General features: G+C 37.0%; 3 protein-coding genes across 6 annotated transcripts; all 3 read left to right on the top strand.

Moving 5' to 3' along the window:
• Window positions 1-278: 278 nt before the first annotated feature.
• On the top strand, window positions 279-5778 carry LOC147542279 (glutamate receptor 3.7-like). Of its 2 annotated transcripts, XM_086634884.1 has the most exons (7): window positions 434-1072; window positions 1200-1327; window positions 2212-3557; window positions 3658-3935; window positions 4059-4090; window positions 4417-4823; window positions 5173-5778. In XM_086634884.1, exons 2-7 carry the CDS (start codon window positions 1285-1287, stop codon window positions 5599-5601), a joined length of 2535 nt encoding a protein of 844 aa, XP_086491010.1. In that variant the 5' UTR covers window positions 434-1072; window positions 1200-1284; the 3' UTR covers window positions 5602-5778. The 2 variants fall into 2 exon arrangements, with proteins under 2 accessions (XP_086491009.1, XP_086491010.1); XM_086634883.1 differs by having other exon boundaries at window positions 279-1327.
• A 2095-nt stretch (window positions 5779-7873) lies between these two features.
• On the top strand, window positions 7874-17134 carry LOC147542278 (glutamate receptor 3.4-like). Its single transcript, XM_086633014.1, has 8 exons — window positions 7874-8333; window positions 10063-10183; window positions 10742-11072; window positions 11983-13331; window positions 13817-14094; window positions 14730-14761; window positions 14922-15331; window positions 16494-17134. Exons 2-8 carry the CDS (start codon window positions 10154-10156, stop codon window positions 16944-16946), a joined length of 2883 nt encoding a protein of 960 aa, XP_086489140.1. The 5' UTR covers window positions 7874-8333; window positions 10063-10153; the 3' UTR covers window positions 16947-17134.
• LOC147542277 (glutamate receptor 3.4-like) lies at window positions 16494-23144 on the top strand. 3 transcript variants are annotated; one of them, XM_086633015.1, is made up of 7 exons: window positions 16494-16992; window positions 18482-18802; window positions 19622-20970; window positions 21059-21336; window positions 21455-21486; window positions 21611-22020; window positions 22592-23144. In XM_086633015.1, the coding sequence occupies exons 2-7, from the start codon at window positions 18499-18501 to the stop codon at window positions 23039-23041; spliced, it is 2823 nt and encodes a 940-aa protein (XP_086489141.1). In that variant the 5' UTR covers window positions 16494-16992; window positions 18482-18498; the 3' UTR covers window positions 23042-23144. The 3 variants fall into 3 exon arrangements, with proteins under 3 accessions (XP_086489141.1, XP_086489144.1, XP_086489142.1); XM_086633018.1 differs by lacking the exon at window positions 16494-16992 and adding an exon at window positions 17416-17591; XM_086633016.1 differs by lacking the exon at window positions 16494-16992 and having other exon boundaries at window positions 18482-18872; window positions 19586-20970.
• Window positions 23145-23913: the final 769 nt, after the last annotated feature.

The following is a 23913-nucleotide window of genomic DNA, read 5'->3' as shown; positions in this document are numbered from 1 at the left end:
AACTTGGATATAAATAAAGTAGTTTATGTAGGCTTTAGGCCATTTCATTCGTCAGGCTAAAGACCATTTAATTCGTCGGACTTTAGGCTCAGTAGTATTTCAACATTGTATTTATCGATGTATCAATGCCTTGAAACGACGTAGATCGTAGTCGATTTTTCAAAAATAAATAAATATAGAATACCCGTGGGCCAGCCTATAATTGATGGGCTTAGCCGACACATAATGGGCCAGTATAAACAAAAACCATCGTGACTCTCGTTATTCTTTCTGAATTTGTTCTGGTGGAACAGGTTTTATCTTATATAATTATATACTGAGCTATAACATAATCCAGTTACACAATGGGAAAATTCAATTTTAAATCGACGGTTTAGATCCTTATCACTGAGATATAAGATAAATCGGGTTTCTCAATAGTAGTTTTCATCTTGCCATCATTCCATCAAATAGAATTCGGGTACTCTTGTCCTTGTCAAGAAAATGGTGTATTAACTCCAAGTTGCAATTCTGATTCTGTGGCTTGGGAATGGGGAGTTCTGGCTGCTCATTATCTTTCTCTCTCTACTTTTAAACTGAAGTCTTCCATTAACCCAGAACCATAAGCTTCAAAAAATTCTCAAACAAGCATCTTTTATCATTTTTTAGATTTCAGTAGGGACAAGTACTTGTTAATTTCAAACAAATAAAGGTACCCAAAGTCCAACCTATGTTCTTTTTTTTTTTGTTGTTGTTGGATTTTCATGTGTATCATCTGTAAAAGCATTCACTTTCATGGTGGGTTCCTTTAAATTTATAGGGTACCCTTTTCTTTTTTCATTTTAAGGGAATAGTTTTTGATCCTCTTCAATAGGTAAGCATCTCAAACAAGACCCTTTCTCTCTCTCTCTCTAAAAAGGGGAGTTCTTTCTTTAGTCTTTGCTGATTTGGGTTTTCAAATTCTTCAATTTCTGTCATTTTGAGAAATTTAAAACAATTGATTGAAATTGTAGCAGAAGAACTGGTTCATGGGTTATTGAGTTTAGCTGATAAATAAATAAACTGCTAAGTTTATTTGAAGGTTCAATAATGGGTAATGGTAATCTTGTATCATTTCTGTTTTTGATTTGGGTTCAAGTTAATGTCTCTTGTGTATACTCAGAGAGACCTAATGTTGTGAATGTTGCTGCACTTTTTACCTTTGATTCTATCATTGGTAGTGTTGCAAAGGTAGCTATTGAAGCAGCAGCTGTTGATGTTAATGAAGATCCTAACATTCTTAATGGAACCAAACTGAATTTCATAATGCAGGACACAAATTGCAGTATTTTCTTGGGGTCAATGGCAGGTACTTAATGTCACTTTCTTTCATCCAAGAGTTTCAGTTTTGAGTTCCACTTCGATAGTCTCTTCTTATTTAGAGTATATGGTAACATATGTATGATGGAAAACGGATATTTTTATGAGGCATCCGATATAATCATTATCCCACATTGCCCGTGCATCAAAAGTCTTGGGCAATCCTTTCCATGCAAGCCTTGTTTTAAGGAGCTTTACACCCAATAGCCCTTAACATGGTATCAGAGCTAGTTTTCGTGGATTGGTCGGAACTTTATAACCTTAGCCCTACGGGGCGGAGGGGGGCATTGAGGGGAGGTATTACCATTATCTATCCTTGCATGGCCATTAGAATAGCATCGGCAATCCTTTCCTTGTGAGCTGCTTTTCAATAAGAGCTTTTTTGAAACTTAGTTTTCGGTGGGAGTTACACATACTGGCCTTTAACATCTGATACAAGTATCTGCCCAACATGATACAAAACTACTAAAACGGAGTTTCCTTGTTGCGTAGATATGAGTACTGTTTATTTTTGTTGGTTTTTTAAACCGTACAAACCTAAGAAACCACATGGATGATGAGTGCAGTTATGATATGCTGTAAAAGCAACTTGAGATTTTGAACCAATTTGGTTTGCTGTACTATATTTTTATCGCAACCATTAACTCATTTTATGCACTATGAACATTTGAGTTATACAAACATAACCGAATTACTCAAATGAGTTAGATAGTCTCTCCTGTTACTACAATAAATTCCACTTTTCTTTCACATCAATTATAATTTTTTTCCTGACCTTTAATATGGTTCAAAACAATCACCCATGTTTGAGCTCATCATGTTTGTTGTACTTGTAGTACTCTTTAACGCTTTCATCTCAAATCATATCTGCAGTTTTTCAGCTGCTCGAGAAAGATGTGGTGGCTGTAGTTGGCCCGCAGTCCTCTTCAATAGCTCATACGGTCTCTTTCATTGCCAACGGACTTCAAGTTCCACTGATCTCATTTGGGGCAACAGATTCAACTCTTTCTGCCCAACAATTCCCTTTCTTTTTAAGAACTACCTTAAGTGATTCATATCAAATGAACGCTATTTCAGATTTAATTGCCTATTATGGATGGCACGATGTCGTTTCCGTCTTTGTAGACGATGATCATGGACGAAATGGAATATCCTCGTTAGATAACGAACTAGCAAAAAGAACTGCAAAAGCTTCTTATAAATTAGCTCTTCCAATTGGGGCTAGTGAAACCATTGTCAGCGATTTGTTAAATAAGTCTAAGTCAATTGGGGTACGAGTTTATGTTGTTCATGTTAATCCTGACTCTGGTCTTAAAATATTCTCTATAGCAAAACAACTACAAATGATGACGACCGGTTATGTCTGGATAGCAACAGATTGGCTTTCGACTAACTTAGATACATTATCAACAAAAAGTCATAAATCACTTCAAACCCTACAAGGAGTTGTGGGGTTATCTCAACATATGCCAGATTCTTCCCAGAAGAACGCTTTTTATTCACGATGGAGAGATTTACGTGCAAAAGGGGTCATATCTAATGGTTTAAATGCTTATGGACTTTATGCTTATGATACAGTTTGGGCAATTGCTCGTGCTATCGATGATATCTTGAAGGAAAATGGAAACATTTCGTTTTCTTTTAATAGAAGATTACGTAATGTGAACGAATCAATGTTACAACTTGAAAAGCTCAAAATCTTTGATGGAGGAAATATTTTGCTTAGCAAATTACTACAGACAAACTTTACTGGTTTAACAGGTCTAGTTGCATTTGATTCAGAACGGAATCTGATTAATGGTGCTTATGATGTTATCAATATCAATCAGGGTTCCATTAATAGGATCGGATTCTGGTCTCGTAATTCAGGTCTTTCAGTTGTTCCTCCTGAAATGTTAAACAAGGAACAACAAAGGAATTCACGTCTAAATCCGAAACTAAGAAAAGCAACATGGTCTAGTGGGAAAACAGAAATACCACGTGGTTGGGTGATCGCTAGCAATGAAAAGCCGTTGAGAATCGGAGTGCCTAATAGGGTTAGTTTCAGAGACTTTGCAACACAAGATCCTAATACTCGTGAAATTAAAGGATATTGTGTTGATGTGTTTAGTGCAGCAACAAAACTAGTTCCTTATGATGTTCCATACAGACTTGAGGCATTGGGAGATGGACATGTCAATCCCAATTACGATGAGCTTGTTAGAATGGTTTCCGAAGATGTAAGTATTGATAATCGGAAATGCTAGATAATCCTTTTCTTTGTAGTTATTTCATTGACTTTTGATGCCTTACTTTTTTGTTGAAATGGTTGCTTATTAGGTATTTGATGCTGCTATTGGGGACATAACAATTGTTACAAACAGAACAAAACTTGTTGATTTTACTCAGCCCTATGCCGCTAATGGTCTAGTTATAGTGATTCCCATAAAAAATTCAAAGTCAAGTGCTTGGGTATATCTCAAGCCATTTACTTTCGAAATGTGGTGCGTAACTGCTGGGTTCTTTGTCTTGATTGGTGTGGTTATTTGGATCCTCGAGCATCGGATTAATGATGATTTTCGTGGTTCACCTAGACGACAAATTATAACCATTTTCTTGTAAGCCTTCCCCTTTTTTTTTCTTTCAATATCTTATCTCTCTTTATTTCGCCCGATTTGAAACATTTATGTTTCATTTGGAGTTTTGTACCTAACTATACGTCTCACTTTTTCATGTTGCAGGTTTAGCTTTTCAACATTGTTTAAGACAAATCGTAAGTGACAACTTAAGTAACTCCGGTTTCTTTTCCCGAAACTCAGTTTAACTACTCTGAGTGTTTGAAAACGATTGTTATTACTGATTGTTGTTGAAAAAGTGTAACTTTCCACGTCACTGTTATAACCATAATAATGTTTGTTCCTTACCCGTTTATTACCGTTCTTCTTCAAAATCCATTATAACTGCATGTTTTTCAGTCTAACACTCAGTACTAGTAATGACCATGGGTAGTTACACGATAAAATATACTATTTCTTAAACATTGATTGATACTACTTGGTAATTGAAATATGGATTAAGACTTTGTTCTTGGCATTGCAGAAGAAGATACAGTGAGCGGACTAGGGAGGATGGTGATGATGGTGTGGCTTTTCTTATTAATGGTAATCACAGCGAGCTACACAGCAAGTTTGACTTCGATACTTACAGTTCAGCAGTTATCTTCATCAATCACGGGAATTGACAGTTTGATTTCAAGCAATCAACCAATTGGGTGTCAAAAAGGTTCATTTGTGGGTAGCTATTTGATTGATAGTTTGAACATTTATAAGTCAAGAGTAGTTCCTCTAGGCAGCACCGATGAGTATATCACAGCATTGAAACTAGGGCCAAAAAATGGAGGAGTAGCTGCTGTCGTGGATGAGCTTCCATATGTAGAGGAGTTCCTGTCAGAGCACAAGGAATTTGGTATCGCTGGGCACATGTTCACGAAGAGCGGATGGGGTTTCGTAAGTAGAAATATACGCATTATATATATATGAACATAATCCATTTTTAGCGTGATTGAATAATGATGCGAATCGAAATCCACCCGTTGTCCGTGAGTGGGCCCCACATGACGGTTATACGTACTCCATAACTATTTACGTCGTACAATCTATGGGACCCACGAGGAGATGATTCATAGGTGTACTTTTTAATATCCTCGTCACCTAGTAAGATGAAAGTGAACAAGAAAATGGCCATCTTGAGTTCTTGATTAAACGATCAACACCTTTATCTTTCATTACAGCAATGAAGTTCAAATTGAAAGCTACTTTCTTATGAAAATTTTGTTCGTTATTATGTGTTTTTCAGGCATTCAAGAAAGGATCTCCTCTTGCCATCGACATATCTACAGCAATTCTAACACTTTCCGAAAACGGAGGCCTCCAGGAGATATACGAAAAGGAATTATGTAAAATGGATTGCATATCAAAGAGAGGACAAGAATCCGAACCTAACCAACTTCATTTAGTAAGCTTCTATGGTCTGTTTATGTTATGTGCAATCTTCACAATAACTGCATTACTAGTTTTTTTGGTTCGAATGGTTCGACAATTTGTTCGATACAAAAGCAAACAGAAGAAGCTACTTTTAGCAACAAGTTCATCCACAGATCAGACATCACGAACTACTGGTTGCTCTGAAGTTGTGTTTAACTTCTTTGACTTTATCGATGAAAAGGAAGAAGCTATTAAACATATGTTTAAACCAGCTACAACTTCTCAGCACTCGCCGAGCTGAAGAACCATAGTCCATATATATACATTTACATAGGATGTATAGTCCTAATATAGGCTAGATTATAATACATAGTTGATACTTGATAGTAGTTGGGGAAATCTGCTTTTGAAGGCCAAAGAATGAATTCTGTAAAATTTTATTCGGTTTATATGATATTGTAACTCTCTTGTTAGGGTATTCGTCTGATTTATCATCGATTATAGGCAGCCGTCTGATATTTAAAATGCAACTCCTAATCGGTCTGAAGGCAGCTCCAATTTTTTTTGTTTATCTTCTTCTTTACTATTCAGTTTAATTTTGTTGTCCTCCCTTATTTCATTTAATATATTTTTATTTTGTTGGATGGATAATTCATAGTAGAATTGGGGAAGAAGAGAGCATCTCCAATGAGAGACTCAAGAAAACCTCTACAAATCTAGTGTTAAGTCACAATTAAAACTATTTTTACCAGATGGTTAAATATAAATAAGAGTCCTTTTTGTGTCAATAATGGATATCTCCAAAATAACTTCATCTGATACACTTGTCACTCCTAGTGATGATGTCGAAAAATGTATTCTCGGTATCTTCTTGATGATCAAGATCTTCGATCAGAGATTGAAGTTCATTCATCTAATTTATGAAATGCAAAAAGCAAAAAACGAAAAACAAAGAAAACACTTGGACGCTTTAGTCAGTGACGTGTTTTTTTTTTTACAGTTCAAGAAATGGATTCAAAGTCTGACTTATTGGACTTTTCTCTTTTATAAGGCAAACCTGAAAAGCTTATATAGGTTTGGATGATGTGTGATGATGCTTGGTTGAGATGATGCGGTGGTGACGTCAAGAGAAACCCAGTAGGAGGTTTAGGTTTGGGGAGCTAACTACATACGCTCAACGCCTCAACCCCACCAAAAACCATGTTTGCTTTCTCTCTAAGGAGACTAAGTGATAGACTAACAAAGCAATGCCGTCCGTGCTGCCCAAAGTATGACTTATCTCTTTAAATCAGAGTCCGTGGTAATATGACAAATAAATGAGTATTGAGTTGTTCTACGCCTTAACATCTTTACATTTTGCTGAGGGGGTGAGGGAGGACTCATGTTGAGCTAAATATTGGTCAGCCTTGACCAGTCAAAAAACCAACCAATTAAATTGGACGACACGTGCTGAAAACCCGAAAACACACGAGCAATACTTCGAGAAACCAACAGAGAGGTGGACCTCGAAAGAGCTCTGCACCTAAGTCATGACATGAGAGGTTTACACGAGTCTCTGAGGACCTTGAACTCTGTCATGAATTAAACACCAACATAAGGGTAGATCTGAGTCATTTTTATAAGCTGAACCCTGGAATATGAGGTATGTAGAAGTATACTCGGCACCTTGAACTCTGCTCCGCCTGAAAGAAATGTCGATTACGTGAAAGACTAGATACTGCTAAACATCCGCTTGCTTTATCCAGAGAGATGATAATATCTACAATGGTTTGATCATTCTATTAACAGTTCTATCACGTGGCTTCTATTAAGTCGGTGAATCACCACCGTCATGCAAACCTATATAAACGACACGAGTTTGCCCTAAAAAGAGATCTGATCATTAATTTTTGTATTTTTATTGATTTTCAACTTGTATCACTAAATTGACTTGAGCGACAGAGTTTCTTTGCAAGTACCCACTCCTCATCTCCTCACTGGTTCCAAAGAGGAATAGTGACTCGAAGGTAACAAGAACAATTTTTAGAACGATTTTCGGAAAACCACCTTTCGACCTCATCAGATTTTAAGTTAGATGGAGATAAACTTAACATTTTATTAGAGCTATCAACTGTGACTACAATATACCCAACCAACGGTTAAGTCGTCCACCTCACCTAACAAAACACACTTATTAGAATAAAAGAATGTCAGACATGAGAGGGCGCGTTGAAATAGTCTTACATGAAAATATTTTTTTAATATCTAATATAAAAAAATTTTAAGTTAAAAAACAAGTTACATTTTGTTTATTGGTTAAAACCAAGTACTTTTATTTTGTTCAATTAAAATCAAATATTTTTGTCCACCACTTTTTGGTGTAGTCGTTGGACGCCCTCTTAAGTCCATGAAATCGTGAGACCGAATCACGATGGAAGCAGTTTGCCATCAAAATTTATCCCCTGTAATTTAGACAATATATATAGTAAATAATATACTAATAAATTTGTCGGTCTTTAAGCCTCTTTCATCATTATCAGATTTTAAGCCTCTTTCATTATGATTTAAATTAGGCAGTTATCATACTTATCACTGATGTATCAATGACGTGTAACGACTGACCTTAATCAAACTAAAATGTCCCCTAGGATTATCCTTCTTGGCTACGTTTGAGCTTTACATGGAATAAATTTGAGGATGTCTATCACCAGCACCAAGAAGTTCTGGACTGTTGGAAAAATAGTTAGTCTTGAACCTAAAATTTTAGGCGTTATTGTCGATTTGAGTCCAGCAAAATTAGGGTTTTCAGTCAAATAACTCACCGCCTAGTATCATCCTGAATTCCTTAAAAGTACGACCACCAAAATGAATAATTTTCATTTCCAAACGATAATCCATACAAGGATATTTAGAAACCCTAATTTGGTTCTCCATTTAGGGGTTCTAATCCTAAAATTTGCAGCCTTTACGTGTCTCACACCACCGATCATCAGCGTAATGTCAAGGGATAAAACTGCGTACCCTAAATGACATTCGGAGAAGCTTTATACGGAGGTATATTTGTTTCCAATTAATCTCACTCTTAGATTTCGAACTTCAAATCGAATTTCAATTTGCTTTCCTCTTGATGAAATCTTCGTTTTCAATTTCTAAGACAACATTGAGAATTCTCGATTATGTTAATAGGGGTAAAATTGTAATAATTTGGATTCCTCAAAGTTGATGACCTTAACCCCCCGCCAAATTTGTATACAGGCTCGGGCTATCAATAGGGTTATTCAATTTCGGGGAAGGCTGGCCGAAAGGCTAAAGCCTTGTTTCTGCAACCGTGCTAAATTGTCCGACGAGGTCGACCACTGCCCAAAAGGTGACGTGGCCGGCCCCGATTGGTTCTCACTCGCGGATCAATCAGGGCCGCCCACGTCACCTTTTGTGTCGACCACTGCCCGAAAGGTGACGTGGGCGGCCCCGATTGGTTATCACTCCTCACTCGCGATCAATCAGGGCCGCCCACGTCACCTTTCGTGCTGTGGTTGGCCTCGAAATTCGGGCCATATAGCGCTTTTCTTGTTTGTGCTTGAACTGGAAAATTGAAGAATAGCTCGAATCGTGAGTGCTCTATAAGGACTATAACCCGTAACATTTTTGCCAATCTTGTTCTATCAAACACTCCAAGATTCCCCTTTTAAACGGGTAGGGCCTGGGCCTAGACAGTTCGGGCTCGGGTAGCCTGGCTCGATTTAAACCATTCCCACTACTTCTCCACAAGTATATCTCTCCACTGGAGAGACAAAAGTTTGAATCTTACCTTTTCTAAAAACTGTAATACTCAGAAAGAACTAGTACTTGATGATGGTGAATATTCCTCCAGGTAGGAAGTTCCACGTGCCAAGACCTTTAGATGGGTCCCATAAATGTTGATTAGCGTTCACAGTATGATGTCAACGAAGCAAAAAAGAATGTGTTACGCCGGTTGAGATCAACTTGGTAAATTCTTACGCTACCGTGAGGGGGATGGCTAAATCTCCACCTCCCTATGCATCTCTTAGAAAAGAAATGTTTGAAATTTTCAAGTTGAAATCTTAATTAATAATCATGCAGAAAAGGTGGATTTGAGATGTTAGACTTATCTAATATTAAACTATATAATCATGTAGTGTTTTTCATTTCTTGCAAGTTGGTACTCTTAATGAATAATTATTCTTCATGTGTTGTTAACATGTTTTGTTTTTCAATCTTGTTATTGTATTTTTCTAATCTGAAAAGAATTAAGGTAGTACCAAAGACCAAGCTTGGTTGTGCAATCCACGTCCTGGATTATTTTTATGCTATTTTAGTTTTGTGGGTAGGAGTAATGTGGGACCTGTTTGATGTTTTCTGGATAAGTGTTACAGAAACAATCAAGCTGTTTTCGCAAATTTGCAAGACTTTAGTAAAAGATTTGAGAGGTAGTATTAGAATGTTGGTCAGACTATTTAATCACGCATAAACGAGATTGAACTTAATCTATTGTACCCCCTCGTCAATACAAGTAGAGTACTCATTATTTCATCACATCTAGGTTTGTTATGAACACCTGAAATGTGATTCTTTGAACAGGGAATACCCAAAGGCAATGTCTAGACTCTAGACTGACTTCTTCTATTGCACGTTGAAATATTTTCCCTTTTTCTTATATATATTTCCCTTCAAGTGGCAAAAAAACGTGAGCTCCAGCATAATTTTGTAATTTATTTCCCACTATATAATCTCCATAATAAGTTCTCTAGCATTGCTTTTGTAGGTATTTATGGGTATAAAGAAGTTCATCATATGCCTCAAAGCCAAGCATTGAGAACCCACAGTATAGGGCATTGGCCTGTGACTATGCTGCTATGGTGCATGAAGGACATATGGTCACCCAGGTCAGTCTATGTGATAGTCTGACATGAATTATCAACTGTTCATCTATTTTTGCTGCTTGATTGCTTTCTTTTCATGTTTCCTGAAGTATATTGCAAAATCTATGTCAAAGTTATTCGTATTCTATTGTTTATGTGTTTAGGGGAAACTTGGACCGGGGTTGACGTTATCTAAATGAGAATTATTAAGAATCTTGATTTCTAATTATCTGTTTTTATTGTCTGAGGCTCTCTTTTCATGTTTACTGAAACTGATGAACTTTATTTGTTGTTTAATACTTTCTTATGATTTTTTCCCTTTTTCTTATGTGGGGAAGACAGTTTTAGGACGACAGATGATTTTATGTGAACAAATTTTCCAAAATATTGAACTTGGTTATGGTTAATTGTGTTTTGTTGTCTTAGTGCTTACATTTCATGTTTATGTGGTTTTTGAAAGCGGGTAGTTCAATTCCTTGTTCACATTGATTTATTGAAATCGAACTTTGTCTGATGATAAGGTTCATTCTTTTTCCTTATCGGTGATATTTGATTCTTTTTGCTTGCTGGTATAAACCTCAGCAATCTATGAGAGGATTGGCATTCACAAGTATGGAGCTCCAATCGACCACTTGGTCCTGCAGGTTAAGACTGCTTCTGCTTGTGTTATTATGTTTTCTGGCCCCTATAAAAGTCAAAGGTCAGATTACAAATGGAAGCTCGTCATCAAGACCGAGTTTTGTGAATGTTGGTTCTTTATTTACTTTCAATTCAACCATCGGAAAAGTGGCAAGGCCTGCAATATTAGCTGCAGTTGATGATGTGAATTCCGATAAAACCATTCTTGCAGGGACAAAACTGAATCTTATCATGCACGATTCAGCTTGTAGTGCATTTCTCGGAACAATAGAAGGTACATGATTTGTATAAATTAGACAAGTTGATAATATTGTAGTCTTTCTTGACCCCATACTACAGAATTGTCCATTAAAAACACAAGAACTACTGTGGTGAAGAATAAAATCATTCTAAGCTAAAGAACAAATCTCTATCTAGAATCTCCATAAAAACTAGTCTGTAGGGAAATAAAGGATGCAAAGACCAACATTCTAGTCGGCTAAGACTTGTGTAGTGGGCTCAGCGTTGTACATCCTATTTGCATCAACAGTTTTCTTGCTTGATGTCATTGAAGTGTTTGTTGTTCTGCTTTACACACCCTTCTCCACTCAAAAACAACAATACATGCATGCCAGCTTTTTATTGCTCTCCTCTTCCCACTGACTTGGAGTCTTGGATGACTCAAATATTGCTTAGTTGGGGGCCTTAAATGACAAGGAGTCTTCCCCTTAGCATAGTAGGTGTGAGCAAGAGAGAACATTGGGAAAGAAAAATCCTTAGAAACGTTGACTTCATTTAGTTTGTTGACGTTTGACTCAAAACCAATTGGCCATGAATGGGGAGGCCATATGCATTATAGTGTGGTGCTCATACTCCCAGTGGTGGCGTGTAGGATATTCTCACGTTCCCCTCATGTGTGTTGTCTTTTCAGCCAAGCGTATGTTTTTATATTGGGTAATGTGGAGTAGTGCGATCGTTGGATCATACAAATAGAATTATAGAGAGTTCAAACAGCTGGGGGGCACTTTACTTGCACCATTTTTATTGCCAACCACTCTTGAACTAATATCTTTATCTGAATATACCTCAATAGCAGATAATCTGAAAACATAGCAACATAATGGATATAACTCTGAACAATTATGTGTCAGTTGTACGTTAGTCATCTGTTCTCACAGTTTTAACATCTGCCTTACCCTGTACAGCTTTTCAACTGTTGGAAAAAGATGTGGTTACATTAATTGGTCCACAATCGTCTGGAATAGCTCATACTATTTCCGATATATCTAATGAGCTTAACGTGCCACTTGTGTCATTTGGAGCCACTGATCCCACCCTCTCTGCACTTCAGTATCCTTATTTCGTCCGAACAACACAAAGTGACTACTTTCAGATGCAAGCTGTTGCCGATTTGGTTGATTATTACGGATGGAAAGAGGTGATTGCCATTTATGTTGACGATGATAATGGAAGAGGTGGTATATCTGCATTAGGTGACGCATTAGCAAAGAAACGATCCAGAATCTCTTTCAAGGCTGCTTTCGGTCCAGGTTCCACAAGAAGTAATATTAACGACCTGCTGGTTAATGTAAATCAGTTAGAATCTCGAGTTTATATCATACACGTAAATCCTGATTCTGGTCTAACAGTTTTTTCTGTCGCGGAATCTCTTGGTATGATGAGAAGTGGGTATGTCTGGATCGCAACTGATTGGCTTCCATCTCTTTTGGATTCATTGGAACCTGTTGACACTGACACCATGAATATCTTACAAGGAGTAATTTCCCTTCGCCATCATACTGCAGATTCCGATCCCAAAAAGAGTTTTATGTCTAAATGGAATAGCCTAAGATCGAAGGGTAATGCTACTTCAAGCTTGAACTCATATGCATTTTATGCTTATGACACTGTTTGGTTAGTTGCTCGAGCTATTGACAAGTTCCTGAATGAAGGAAAAAATATAACTTTCTCTAACAATACCCGTATTCATGACACAAAAGGAAGCACGCTACATTTCGAAGCAACATTACGCATCTTTGATGGAGGACCTGACTTACTGCAAATAATGACTTCAACAAACTTTACAGGTTTAACTGGTCAGATTCAGTTTGACTCGGAGAAGAACATGATTCATCCATCATATGATATTATCAACATTGGTGGTTCTGGATCTCGTAAAATTGGGTATTGGTCTAATTATTCGAGACTCTCTGTTGTTTCTCCGGAAATCTTATACAACAAACCTCCAAACGTTTCTTCAAGTATGCTGCCACTTTATAGCGTTATATGGCCTGGTGAAACAACGATAAAGCCACGAGGATGGGTATTTCCTAACAACGGGAGGTCTTTGAGAATCGGTGTTCCTAATAGAGTTAGTTATAAGGACTTCGTGACAAAAGACAACGGCCCGAGTGGAGCAAAGGGGTATTCCATAGATGTGTTTGAAGCAGCAATTAACTTGTTGCCTTATGCTGTTCCACACACTTATATATTGTTTGGGGATGGTTCAAGAAGCCCCAATTACAATGAACTAGTGAAGATGGTCGCTGAAAACGTGAGTATTCTACCTAATGATTTTCCCTATAATATTGATACGATTGAGATTTCTAAGCTCAAACATTATATATGTTTTTGTTTAAATCTGACTCACCTGAGTCGGACTTGTTCGAATCTGAGCCATTTGAGCCTGAAACGTTCTTGTCAGAGCATAATAGTCATTTGTTATTTGCAATATCGGGCTCTTACCGAGGGCTTATTTCATGTCTGACTCAATTGGACCGAAAATTAGCTCGACTCAGCTATTTTTTGACGAGTCATAAATAACAAATATTCGGAAATCTAAGTTACCTAACTCAAGTCAATTCAAATTTAGAGACAGATTTCAGATCTGAAATTGAAAAAAGGGCAGTGCCTTAGTTATGATCATTGGAGTAGATTGAATTTGATCTCTTCCTTCTTTGACAGTAAAATTACTAAATGCGATTTTGAAACTGGCTATACTCTTGAAGTTTATCTCATATTTTTGAATCTCCTTTTCAGAAATTTGATGCAGCTATAGGTGACATTACCATTTCAACGAACAGAACGAGAATTGTTGATTTTACACAACCTTATATTGGATCTGGCCTTGTTGTAGTCGTCCCTGTAAAGGAAGTAACTTCAAGTGCTTGGGCTTTTCTAAAACCATTTACATTTCAAATGTGGTTAGTCACAGCAGCTTTCTTTTTCTTCGTTGGAGTTGTCATTTGGATTCTGGAGCATCGGATTAACACTGAATTCCGTGGCACACCTGGACAACAACTTTCAACAATTTTGTGGTTAGTATTTCCTACTTGTTGATGGACCCAGTCTTACACAGAATACTTGCGACTCATGTAAATTTTCATTTTGCGAGTGCGACCAAATTCTTCTCAGTAATTGTGCAACTTCTGGATGATTTTTTTCCTTTCATGTTTTATGGTTTTCACAAACAATCCTTTTCAGCCTGCCATGGTGATACCAATAATCGCACCCAAACTTAATTGTAAAGAAAGCCTGCAAACGGATTTAGGCTAACTCTTTCAAACCAGAGGCCAGTTAATGTATTTGACTTTACGGGGTTAATATTAATAACTTCTAACTGTTGTCATCTACGTGGGGATTTTACCCCTAATCTCAGCTTATTGTTCGCTATAGTGTTGCAAATTTGCATGTTTATTTGTGCCCTTCAAGATGTAAAATTGATAATACTTCGCATACTATCGCGCTTTGTCTATTTGTCAGTATAAAAATATGTGTTATCAAGTTTCTGGGCTTCCAACTCAAAGATCTCTGGCTATTATTTCTGTAGCAGTGAGATACAATCACTCGATAATAAGTTGTTTGTCTATGGCTTATTATTCACTATTTGCTACTTTAGCTCTTTTCCCTGTTAAGATTTTTGACGTTTCCATATTGACTTTTAATCTCGCAGGTTTGGTTTCTCAACAATGTTTTTTGCACACAGTGAGTATATCTCATGTTTTTTTTTTCTTTTTGTAAATGGTCTTCTCTCATATTTTTCCCCTTCGATTTATCATAATTCTTGTTCAATTGAATAATTTCAACTCTATGTGGTTTAAATGTACGATCCTAATTTATGTTTTGCTCCTTCGATCTAATGCAGGAGAGAACACCGTAAGTCCTCTTGCACGTTCGGTGATGCTGATATGGCTCTTTGTTGTACTAGTTATCAATTCAAGTTACACTGCTAACTTGACCTCCATCCTCACTGTCCAACAACTCTCATCAGGAGTTGATGGGATCGCTAGTTTGGTTTCAAGTAACGACCCGATAGGAGTCCAGGATGGATCATTCGCAAGAAGTTATCTAATCCAAGAGCTAAACGTGGCTGAGTCAAGGCTTAAAATTCTGAATTCTGAAGAAGAATATACCACTGCCCTTATGCTAGGACCGAGCCGTGGTGGGGTGGCTGCCATTGTTAGTGAACTCCCGTATGTTGAGGTCTTCTTATCTAATGCCAAATGCAATTTCAAGATTGTCGGTCAAGAGTTCACGAAAAGCGGATGGGGATTTGTAAGTACTACTAACTATGCATTCTTCGTATTTGACAAACTAAGGTAGTGATTTAAAATTTTAAATGCATTTGCAGAAGCTTTAATGAAGGTTTACGACTTTTAAAAGAAAAATAAAAATAAAACTCAACTTGAATACTTTAAAGTTCATACTAAAAGCTCCTTTGGTAGATAACTTCATCAAAAGACTTTTAAACCTATTAAAATACCTAACCTCTACCAAGATATGTAATATCCGGGCACTGCTTTGGACACCCGACTAAAGTGCTATAAACGCGCGGACTGACCCTTTGAGTCAGGTCGATCAACTTTGACCAGCGGCGTCTATTAGCACCCTAGTACGATTTTGCCCTCGGACCACTCTCGGGCTTGTCAGTCTGAGAGAATTCTTATGTTGTCGGGCTGTCCAGTCTGAGACTTCGCTTACTCTCTCTGACTTGACTACTCTGAAACGATTAAGAATATTTGATTTGTTCTAGTCTATTCAAATATTTTTCAAGGGTTTAATCACTTCAAAAACCATTTAAATACTAAATTTAAGGACAAAATAATAAAAAATGCCAGGGCTTTTAGAACCGATTTTTAACAAAAACTAGAGATCTTTTGAAGCCTTTCTTCAGTCTTTTTTTTCAAAGAATGAACTACAGATGGTAGGCCTATAAAAAGCATGAAGAAATCTAGGAGTTCGGTGAAGATTTTGGAAGAAAAACCAAATTAAAAATGAAGGAGTAAAAAGAAGAAATTCAACGGTTGCTGGTTAGTGAGGTGGTCGCTTATAGCACATTGATAGGGCCTTAATAGTGCGAACTTGCTTACAGCATTTTGGCTGGGATAGCAGCAGCCATATTCTTAGGGCTCTTTGCAGATATAAGATAACTCTAAGATAGAAACTTATGACTCTTTTAAATTGTCCTTAACAACAAATGTATTCTGAGCTAGACGTTTTCACCTAGTAGAATTCAACAAATGTGAAAGTGAGAAGAACAAAATACATTCTAAAATCTGACTTGGGTGGTCTTGTATCTTGAGTGTGATTTCATATGTGAACTTGAGAGAAAAACACACAACTATGACCGAAGACGCTTATTGATGCAAAAACTAGCATAAATTTATGTTGTTGTCGTTCAAAGTTGTCTCTGACAGACATCATTTCATATTAACAGGCTTTTCAGAGGGACTCCCCTCTGTCCGTTGATCTATCGACAGCAATCCTTACATTATCAGAGAACGGAGATCTGCAAAGGATTCATGATAAATGGTTACCACAAGCCGGGTGTTCAACGGATCTAAAAGTTGATTCCAACAGACTCTCCTTAAAGAGTTTCTGGGGACTCTTCCTCATTATTGTCGTAGCATGTTTCCTTGCTCTTTTTGTCTTCTTCTTAAGAGTATTACTTCAGTTTCGTCGATATACCCCTGATAGCGAGGTTGATCAGGAGGTTGAAAAGGTAGAAAGTCCGCACGTAACAGTCACTCGACGCACAAGCCGTTCATCTAGCTTCATTCAATTCGTCGACAAAATGGAAGACGATATCAAGAACAAACTAAAGAAAAAGAATAGTAATAACAGTAAACACCATGATGAACAGGCTTCTACTTCTTCATCACTTCCTTAAAGCTTGTTTTGTGTTAACAATTTTGAGATTCATTCTTTGATTAAAGGTAACGTACAGTGTATTTTCTTCAACAGTTTCTTGTGTTAATCATGCCTAGAGAGATTATTCATTGACCTTGTAGTTAAATATATTTCTCGCAAAATGTACATGAAAGGTACTTGGAAATTTTTGATGTTGAGCTTGCATAATATTTCGATTTCTGTCTATCGATTCAACGATTAGACACTGCGAGTCACTGAACCAAGTTTCGACCTTATTTTGATTTTAGTTTTAAATCAACCAAAAACACTTTCTTTCAGAGTCAAGGGAAGAAGACGACGGAGGAGAACCCTTCAATGTGTTTTGTGTTTCTAACAACATCTGTTATCCATTGGAAGGAGAAAATGATTTCTTAAAGGATGCCGGTTTGGTTAGGGATGTGACTGTTTCGCCAATATCCATGGAGCTCGTGTTTGTGGCCGTTATATCAACATGGGCGGGAGGAAGGAATCCCGACCCTTGGATCATCTCGAGTTTGGCCTGAAGAGGTACATAGAGGGTTGTTGGGTTGCCAAGATCGCGTTGTCCGACCTTGTCCCGAAGCAAAAATTATGGGTCGTCGAATCGCAAGGTCGTCTAGGAGCAGGATTGAAGATCCTAACGTCGGTAACGACTCTTAAGGCAGGTGGAACATCCACCATTAGACACTTCCCTGTTCCATTTTAGCCCCCAAACTAACATTTCCTTGTTATGGTTTGCTCCTTTTCTAACTGAACATCGATTAAAGTTAACCAATTTTGTCAAACTTCAAACGAGAATATCTTATTCATACAGGGTTTTTGGTTAAAAGCCCCCACTAAATATGAACCTCATATCTTAGACCAGCCACCTCTTCAAATATCTTATGCTATAACAAATCAAAAACTTGATAAAAATAGATGTTTAGACTTTATATAAATTAGAAATGAGTTACTCTTATTTATTTATTGCACATTGGTATTTAATAAATAAAGATTCTTCAAAGTTTTCTACTGATTTCCTGACAAAAAATATAATTTCTTTGTGAGAAACATTGAAAACTAAGCTTGGATGTGCAATCCACTTTCCCAAGCTAATAATATTTGTGTCAATTTAGTTTAGTAAGAGTAATGTGGGACCTGTTTGACGTTCTTCGCCGATGTGCAAGACTTTGTTAAGAGATTCGAAAGCGAAAGAATGTTATAGGTAGAATATTTATAAGCTTCGTCGTATCCAAGTTTGTTACTGACACCTAAAATTTGATTTTTGAACAACAAATGCCCAAAGATATATAGTTGTTTATTGTCTAGAATGACGACTTTTATAACACGTTCGAAGCTCGTTTATTCTTTCTTTACATATTATACATCAAGTGGTGGAGAACTTGAGCTCCAACATATTATTTTTCTAATTTGTTTCCCACTACCATTTATCTCCATGATAAAGTGATTCTTTAACATTTATTGATTCTATAGGTATCCATGAATGTTAATTAAGAAGTTCATTAAATGGCTTATAACTTGAACTAAGAATTTCAGGATCACTATTCCCAAGTATGGAGCTTCAATGGTGCAGGTTGTACTTGTTAAGACTATTGATTTTGCTGGTTTTGTTGGGTTTTTTGGCTCATATTGAAGTTAAAGGTCAGAATACAAATAGTAGCTCATCCTCATCGAGACCGAGTGTTGTCAATGTTGGTTCTTTGTTTACTTGGAATTCGACTATCGGAAGAGTGGCAAAGCCTGCAATTTTAGCTGCAATTGATGATGTGAATTCCGATAAAACCATTCTTGCAGGGACACAACTGAATCTTATCATGCATGATGCAGCTTGCAGTTCATTTATTGGAACAACAGAAGGTACAATGTTTTTTATTTACCGACCTCATATTTGATGTCAACCCATTACCAAAAGCTTCAATTAATAGATGTGAACTTCAATTTACCGAAGTCAATATCTACTAGATTTCCCTTCACGCATGAACTTCTCTAGTTGAAAATATAATCATTCTAAGCTAATATGTTGTTTGTCATCGGTTTCTCATTGGTCCATGTAGGACTATTCTTAGACACCCCTAATGTGTGTGTTCACTCGTTGGCAATACGACGCGTCTTTATCTTGGACAACATGGAGCACTAGTTACCATTGGTTTTGTTGCACGTGCTGGCCTAGTTCTGAACAAATTTGCGACGAGTGAGAGGTCTTACAAGTTAAATTGTTGGTCCTGAGACTCCCCTTGGTCCATTGTAGGCTTAGCTCTCATAGCCTTTAGTGCAAAGAACTATCTATAGAGAGATTTCTAGAGACGTTCACGTGGGACTTTCAATATTATCCTCACATGAATGACATCCTACTAGCCTAACACATCCAAATAGCGCTTTTTTTTTTAGAATCTTAATCCACATAAAGGAGCTGAAATTAATTTACGTAATCTAATCCCATCTAATGCATCAAATAAAATTTTTGTTTGAGAATGTGCAAGATCAACTAAAAACTCAAGAATGACAAAGAAATACATGAATATATGTCATCCCAGTACCTCAAAACCTAGTACACAATAACGAGGCACTAACCCACCAAAATAGTCTAGTATACTTGAGCGACTAACGCTATGTCTTGGTTGCTCGTTCTCACCGCAATAGCAATGCAAGGTTTTAACGCGTGCGTTACCTGTACAGCTTTTCAACTAATGGAAAAAGATGTGGTTACTATGATTGGTCCACAATCGTCTGGAATAGCTCATACCATTTCAAATGTAGCTAATGAGCTTCACGTGCCACTTGTGTCCTTTGGGGCAACAGATCCTACTCTTTCTGCCCTTCAGTATCCTTATTTCGTCCGAACAACTCAAAGTGACTACTTTCAAATGCAAGCTGTTGCTGATTTGGTTGAATATTATGGATGGAAACAGGTTATTGCCATTTATGTTGACGATGATAACGGTAGAGGCGGTATAACTGCATTAGGCGATGCCTTAGCAAAGAAACGATCCAAAATTTCTTTCAAGGCTGCCTTTAGTCCAGGTTCAACAAGAAGTACTATAAATGATTTGCTGGTTAATGTAAATCAGTTAGAATCTCGAGTTTATGTCGTACACGTAAATCCTGATTCTGGATTAACAGTTTTTTCTGTTGCGAAAACTCTTGGTATGTTGAATACTGGGTATGTTTGGATTGCGACGGATTGGCTCCCGTCTGTTTTAGATTCAATCGAACCAGTAGATAGTGGCACTATGAATCTCTTACAAGGAGTTGTTGCTCTTCGCCATCATACTGCAGAATCCGATATTAAAGCGGGTTTTACGTCTAAATGGAATAGTCTAAGATCGAATGGGAATGCTACTACAAGCTTGAATTCATATGCATTTTATGCTTATGACACTGTTTGGGTAGTTGCTCGAGCTATTGACAAGTTCTTGAATGAAGGAAAAAACATAACTTTCTCTAATGATACCCGTCTTCATGACCCAAATGGAACCACACTACACTTTCAATCAACATTACGTATCTTTGATGGAGGACCTGACTTACTTCAGGACATGATTTCGATAAACTTTACAGGTTTAAGCGGTCAAATTCAGTTTGACTCGGATAAGAATTTGTTTCGTCCAGCATATGATGTTATCAACATTATTGGTTCTGGTTCCCATATAATTGGTTATTGGTCTAATTATTCGAGTCTCTCTGTTGTTTCTCCTGAAATCTTATACCAGAAACCTGCAAATATATCTGGGAGTAACCAACAACTTAGTAGCGTAATATGGCCGGGCGAAACAACAGTAAAGCCAAGAGGATGGGTATTTCCTAACAATGGAAGGCCTCTAAGAATTGGGGTTCCTAATAGAGTAAGTTATAAGGAGTTTGTGACAGAAGATAACGGCCCGAATGGAGTAAAGGGATATTCCGTAGATGTGTTTGAAGCAGCAATTAACTTGTTACCATATGCTGTTCCACATAAATTTATATTGTTCGGAAATGGTTCACGAAGCCCCAATTACGATGAACTAGTGAATATGGTTTTTGAAAATGTGAGTATTATATTCATAGACAATATATTCGATTAAGATTATTAAACTTGGACTGGATTTGATCTCTTTCTTATCGATCCTTTTTTAGAAATTTGATGCAACTATCGGGGACATTGGCATTACAACAAACAGAACAAGAATCGTTGATTTTACGCAGCCTTTTATTGGGTCTGGCTTTGTTGTTGTTGTCCCTGTAAAGGAAGTATCTTCAAGTGCTTGGGCTTTTCTAAAGCCGTTTACGTATCAAATGTGGTTAGTCACAGGAGCTTTCTTTCTCTTTGTTGGAGTTGTTGTTTGGATTCTTGAGCATCGGATTAACACTGAGTTTCGTGGAACACCACGAGAACAACTTTCAACAATTTTCTGGTTAGTATTTCATTGTCTTTGATCTTGATCTACATTTCTTACTTTCGTGACTAGATACTTCAATCCTCTTTTCCGGCACGAGTCTTGACATTTTTCATATCGACTTCTAATCGTGCAGGTTTAGTTTCTCGACAATGTTTTTTTCACACAGTGAGTAAATCTTGCCTCTTCTCATATATGTTTCTCTTTCAATATCTCATAAGCTCTTTCATTTGAATAATTTATATCTGTGACAATAATGTATCTTCATTTGAACTCGTTCGATCTAATACAGGAGAGAACACGGTGACGCCTCTTGCACGTTCTGTACTACTAATATGGCTCTTTGTAGTATTAATTATTAATTCAAGTTACACTGCTAGCTTGACTTCCATTCTCACTGTCCAACAACTCTCGTCAGGAGTTGATGGGATCACTAGTTTGGTCTCAAGCAAAGACCCGATCGGGGTCCAAGATGGAACATTTGCGAAAACTTATCTAATCGAAGAACTAAACATACCTGAGTCAAGGATTAAAAGTCTGAAAACTCAAGAAGAGTATACCAATGCCCTTTTGTTGGGACCAGCCCATGGTGGTGTCGCTGCTATTGTTGATGAACTTCCGTACGTTGAGCTATTTTTATTGAATTCCAAATGCATTTTCAAGATTGTTGGACTAGAGTTCGCGAGAAGTGGATGGGGATTTGTAAGTACCACTATATTCTCAACCATTTGTTTAACAAACTAAGGTAGTGTTCATTTTTTCTAACATGTCAATCTCGCTTGCTCCAAGATTAAATGGGTCTAAACTAGTTCGAAGATATACGTTTCATCAAGGCGAATTCAACAAATCAGAAAGAAGAAAACAAAATATTCTGAAAACCGACTTGAGCAATGTCATACTTGACTTTGTTTTCATATCTAAAATTCTGAGTGAAGCATAAGACCTAGACTAGGAGAGGGGAAATGTCTGAGAGTCCACTAGCCGTCCCGTTCATTTGAATATCCCAAACCCCAGAATGGCTCGTACTAGATTGACCCGCGTTTCGCAGCCAATGGGTGCCTAGGTTTTTCTTAAAGTGCCTGGCCCGAGTCCGTTTTTATTGCCTTTAGCCACAAATTATTTTGCCGCCCGGCCTGGCCAGTTGGAAAAACTGTGTAGAAGAGCCCTGCTCAATGCCACCCTTAGATAAAATTGGTGTTCATGATTAGTAATATCTATTCAACAAAATGTTTATCTTTCTCTGTTCCTAACAAACATAATTTTGTATTAATAGGCTTTCCAGCGGGACTCTCCACTCGCCGTTGATCTATCGACAGCAATCCTTACACTTTCAGAGAATGGAGATTTGCAAAGGATTCATGATAAATGGTTACCACAAACAGGGTGTTCATCAGATCAAAAAGTTGATTCAAACAGACTCTCCTTAAAAAGCTTCTGGGGACTCTTTCTCATTATTGGTACAACATGTTTTATTGCTCTTTCCGTGTTCTTCATAAGAGTATTATGCCAGTTTCGTCGATATACTCCAGAGCATGAAGCTGATCATGAGGTTGCAAAGGAAAAAAGCCCACATGTAAGTGCTCGACGCACGAGCCGTTCAACTAGTTTCATTGAGTTTGTCGACAAAAAGGAAGAGGAAATCAAGAACAGACTAAAGAAAAAGAATAGTGATATTAGTAAGCACCAAGATGGACAACCTTCTACTTCTTCATCACCTCTCTAATGATTGTTTTGTATAAGAATTTTGAAATCCCTCCTTGAAGAGTTGAAGAAATGTACAAGTATTTTCTTAAACAATTTATTTGGTAAATAAATAGTTTCTGTCGTGTGTGTGTCTATATATATATGTATACATGTTGATGATGTTTAAATTTTGCTTTAGGTTATCATTCAGGATAAAGAGACAAATTCGTTAAATCTCGAACTGCTCCTCGCAAACTGTGGGTGGGGGGAAACTTGCATAGAACTCGGAAACCTCTCTGACGCTCAAGTCAGTAAGACGTTCTTGCAGATAAATGAATGAGTATGAAGTTCCAAGTTTAGAAATTAGACCTTCAATTGATTGTATATTAATTCTAAGTGTTTGGTTTTTGTTTTTATATTAATTCTAAATGTTATAAAAATGAGAATTTGTCTATTTTGACCTTAAAATATTTACATATTAGCATTTCATACTAATTCATTATGTTCGCGAGTTTGAATACAAGAAAATTACGGTTTATGAATAATTTATGTGGAAAATATTAACCTCAAGTAATTAAAAATTATGAAGGAGAAAGAACTTACGTTGCATCATGAAATTTGTGTGGTTTCGTGATTAATGAACGAAGAGATGTGAAATTTTTTTAAGAGAAAAACTTAGGTGAAGGATGAGTGAAGAAGGAAAAGGGTCATTGGTAAAGTTATAAAAAGATTTTTTACTCATCAATTGTTTAAGATATTTTTTTTTAGTTATAATTACATTGGTAATAATTATATTCGATAAGGATAAAAATGTCTTTCTTAGCACTTAGAAAGTAAGTGCAAAAAAATAAGCTCCAATAGCACTTAGAAAGTAAGTGCAAAAAAATAAACTCCAAATTGGAGCTTACTTTT

This window comes from Eschscholzia californica, unplaced genomic scaffold, assembly GCF_041429995.1.
Source record: "Eschscholzia californica isolate CP2 unplaced genomic scaffold, dmEscCali1.0.p SCAF_4, whole genome shotgun sequence".
Classification (NCBI taxonomy): Eukaryota; Viridiplantae; Streptophyta; class Magnoliopsida; order Ranunculales; family Papaveraceae; genus Eschscholzia; species Eschscholzia californica.
Note: the sequence above shows the minus strand (reverse complement) of the source record. Positions and strands in the feature narration are given on the sequence as shown.